Source organism: Triticum aestivum, chromosome 2A, assembly GCF_018294505.1.
Source record: "Triticum aestivum cultivar Chinese Spring chromosome 2A, IWGSC CS RefSeq v2.1, whole genome shotgun sequence".
In the NCBI taxonomy this organism is placed as follows: domain Eukaryota; kingdom Viridiplantae; phylum Streptophyta; class Magnoliopsida; order Poales; family Poaceae; genus Triticum; species Triticum aestivum.
The window spans coordinates 391,833,873-391,837,698 of record NC_057797.1 but is presented as its reverse complement, the minus strand read 5'-3'; the positions used below and the strand labels follow the sequence as shown (position 1 = coordinate 391,837,698).

The following is a 3,826-nucleotide window of genomic DNA, read 5'->3' as shown; positions in this document are numbered from 1 at the left end:
GTGTGTGGTGTAGCGATCGGAAAATGCTTGAAGCGAGAGAAGCATGCATCTCGCGCGCTCCGGTCTGACCACGCACACCCTTTCGCCGCCGGATTGACCGAGCTTTTTTTTTCTTTTAAAAGAGGAGGATTGCCTCCAGCCAAGGATTGACCGAGCTGCCACGAGGAAGTCCCCTAGGGTCTGCACCGGCGACAGCTCCGAGGGCTCCTCGCTAGGCTCGTTGGCATCCTCTTTCTCAGCCTCAGCCACATTGGCCCAGCAGAAGGGGGGCGACGCGGTCTCCACGATGATGGTGGCACGAAGAAGGGAGAGGGTGCCGCGGACCGCCCGCCGGCCGCTGAGGCGCCGGAGACGGCCATGGGGACGAGGGCACTAGAGCCGCCTATTCGCCATGACTATCGCGAGAGGCCGCTCACCGAATTCAATAATCCTTTCCCCGTAGATGTAACACACTAACACATAGTGTGTGCAGTTATCTGAAATAAAAATCGCATGCAAAGGATTTCTGAGACGAATACAATATCGATTTATTCCTATTTTTACATCTTCTAATCACCTTGCTCCCGTCGTAACGTACGAATTTGGCAATATGCAAGCAACTCTTTCATCAAAAAATACAGATACAACTCATGGCAGCAACATTGAGAAGTCTCCTCAGGGCAAGCTTGGCCTTGGGATCAAACCATGTCGTGCTCGTGCATGCACCATCAACAAAGAAGCTTGCTTTCTTCAGGAATCTGTGTTCTCCTTTACCATCTTGTTGATGAACTTTGGGATCTTCACGTCGAACCCGAAGAGCGAGAGGTTTTGCGGCATCTTCGGCAGGGACGCCGAAGGCATCGGCGGGAACGAGAGGTTCGTCAGCCCCGATAAGTCGGGCATCTTGGGGATCTGCGGCAAGCCCGCCGCTGCGTTGCCCTGGGATGCCCCAGCAGCAGGCTGCCCTGGCTGCTGCTGCTCCTGCTGCTTCATCGCCGCGAGGGTGACCAACATATCTGGCGTCACGTTTGGTGGCAGCTTGTCTGGCGGGATGCTGGCCAGCGCCTCCGGCGGGATCTTGGACAGCATCGCCGGCGTCATGGTGGTGGAGAGGTTGGCCAGCATCTCCGGTGGTACACTGGCTAGCATCCCCGGTGGCACGTTGGCAAGCACCCCCGGTGGCACGTTGGCAGGGAGGTTTACCGGCATGTTCTCTGGCAGGCTAGCAGGGAGGTTCCCCGAAATGTTGTCTGACATGCTCGCGGGGACATTAGCCGGGATGTTTCCCGGCAGGTCGCCGGGAGGGAGCGGCGCCGGTGCACCTGGCTGGCCATGTGGACTTTCGGCCAAGAGGCGTACGGATGTAGAGAGTTGCACCTTGCTGATGGACAAGATGAGCAGGAAAGTCACGTAGCAGAGAGATCTCATCGTGACTTCCCTCATGGAATTGAGGATTCCAAAAACCTGGCAAAATATGGACTAAATTTGCAAGAAAGGATGAAGAACTGTTGCGGGTATATATCAAGAAAGGATTTGACTAGACAAGACCCTAAATTTAGTGAGATGGAGAGCCTAAATGTATGGGGGAACGCACGCTGAACTAGCACCAAAGGCAGATATTTTTAGAACAAAATAAAAGCCAAATATAGGCGTAGCGCTAGATATATGCCAGGTTTGAAAAACGTTGGGCACGGTTAGGAACTTTGAATTATTTGCATGCTGTTGAAGGCAATTTCACATATGTAATTTATCAGGGTTATTTTTTCATGTTCTAGATAGTTTTATTTTTATCTTGTTCTTAAGCTATAATATCACACTCCGACTCAACTGTACTCAATAAGGACCAAACACATCACATGTTCTCAATTGCTCAACAGAATTTACTCCCCAAAAAAAGTTCTCAACATAGTTTGTACGTTCAAAGTTGAGTAAAGAGCATAAAACCATCAAAAATGTGATTAAGTTTCAAATAACCACCACTTAATAACATTTTGCAAACGTACGGGCATTACGCCTAACTTTTGCAAGAAAAAAACTCCAACCACTCAATTGGTCAAAACTGAGCGTCATTATGACAGGTAAGGCATGCATATAAGCGTTGACTTGGAACTAAAAGCCAACACCATTGTTTGACAGTTAAGTTCAACGTGAGGCCCATCCATGTGCAATAAATCGAAGTAGACGGTGCAACACAACTCCTCTTTGTCCACTAGCACCACCTCAACCATGGTGGTTGTTCGGCACGGTGGAGATCGCCAGGGAGGGTCATGCCTGAAATCGAGCAGGCCAATGGAGCTAACAACAGCCAGCACCGATGCCTCCCGTGCTCTTTCGTTGCAGCGCCACCGGAGCTCTCCAACTCTATCCACCCGCCTCAACCCTTTCCTGTTGGGAACGTAGCATACAATTTCAAAAAATTCATACGCTCACGCAAGATCTATCTAGGAGATACATAGCAACGAAAGGGGAAGAGTGTGTCCACGTACCCTCGTAGACAGAAAGCGGAAGCGTTTGTTAACGCGGTTGACGTAGTCGAACTTCTTCTCGTTCCGACCGATCAAGCACGGAACGTACGACACCTCCGAGTTCTCGACACGTTCAGCTCGATGACGTCCCTCGAACTCTTGATCCAGCAAAATGTCGAGGGAGAGTTTCGTCAGCACGACGGTGTGATGATGGTGATGGCGAAGTGATCTGCGCAGGGCTTCGCTTAAGCACTACAACAATATGACCGGAGGCATAAACTATGGAGGGGGGCGCCGCACACGGCTGTGAATCAATATTGTGTGTTCTAGCGATGCCCTGCAAGGGGCGCCCCAAGTAGGAGTAATCCTACTTGGGCGCCTCCTCCAAGTCGGCCTCCCCCCTTCCATATCCATCGGAGAGGAAAGGAAAGAGAGGGGGAGGAGAAGGAAAGAGAGGGCGAAGGGGAAGGAAAGGGGGAGGCTGAATCCTCCCCTTTCCTTCTCCCTTCCCTTCCTTTCCTTCTCCTATTCGGCCTATAGGGGGCGCACCAGCCCCTTTTGGGGCTGGTCTATCCCTCTCTTGGCCCATTAGGCCCATATAGCTTGTCGGGGGTTGTCTGGAACCCCTTCCCGTGACCCGATATGTACTCGGTATCCCCGAACACTTTCGGTGTCCAAATACTATCGTCCTATGTATGAATCTTTACCTCTCGACCATTTCGAGACTCCTTGTCATGTTCGTGATCTCATCCGGGACTCCGGACAACATTCGGTCACCAAATCACATAACTCATATAATACAAAATCGTCATCGAACGTTAAGCGTGCGGACCCTACGGGTTCGAGAACTATGTAAACATGACTGAGAAACCTCTCCGGTCAATAACCAATAGCGGAACCTGGATGCTCATATTGGTTCCCAAATATTCTACTAAGATCGTTATCGGTCGTACCGTAATGACAACATACGTTATTCCCATTGTCATCGGTATGTTACTGTGACGCCCCAAGACCGGAGCTTCAGATGCCTTCCATGTTTCCGAGTGTTGTCGGGTGATTCGTTTTGGTTCGTTGCATCATGTGCATTGCATCCTGTCATCATGTCATCATGTCATAAGTCTTTTGCATCTCAACTAAATAATTTGTGTGGATCTTCGATCCATTTAAATCGAGGGAAGAGTGACTTCTCTTTATAACATTATCCTCCTAATATTTAGGGAGCTATATTAAATATTCCAATAATTTGGATTCACCCATAAACACACTTGCAAATATCCCAATGTCGTTGTTATTTTAATTCTTGGTCTCCAACATTGCCATATAATCTTTCATCATATTCCGGAGCTCCACCAAAAATAGGAACATTTTTGGACACCTCTAAT

General features: G+C 49.5%; 1 protein-coding gene across 1 annotated transcript; it reads right to left on the bottom strand.

Annotated features, from left to right (window-relative positions):
* Nucleotides 1-485: 485 nt before the first annotated feature.
* LOC123185299 (WW domain-binding protein 11) lies at nucleotides 486-1,462 on the bottom strand. Its single transcript, XM_044597218.1, has one exon. It carries the CDS (start codon nucleotides 1,420-1,422, stop codon nucleotides 730-732), a length of 693 nt encoding a protein of 230 aa, XP_044453153.1. The 5' UTR covers nucleotides 1,423-1,462; the 3' UTR covers nucleotides 486-729.
* Between the last annotated feature and the right edge of the window lie 2,364 nt (nucleotides 1,463-3,826).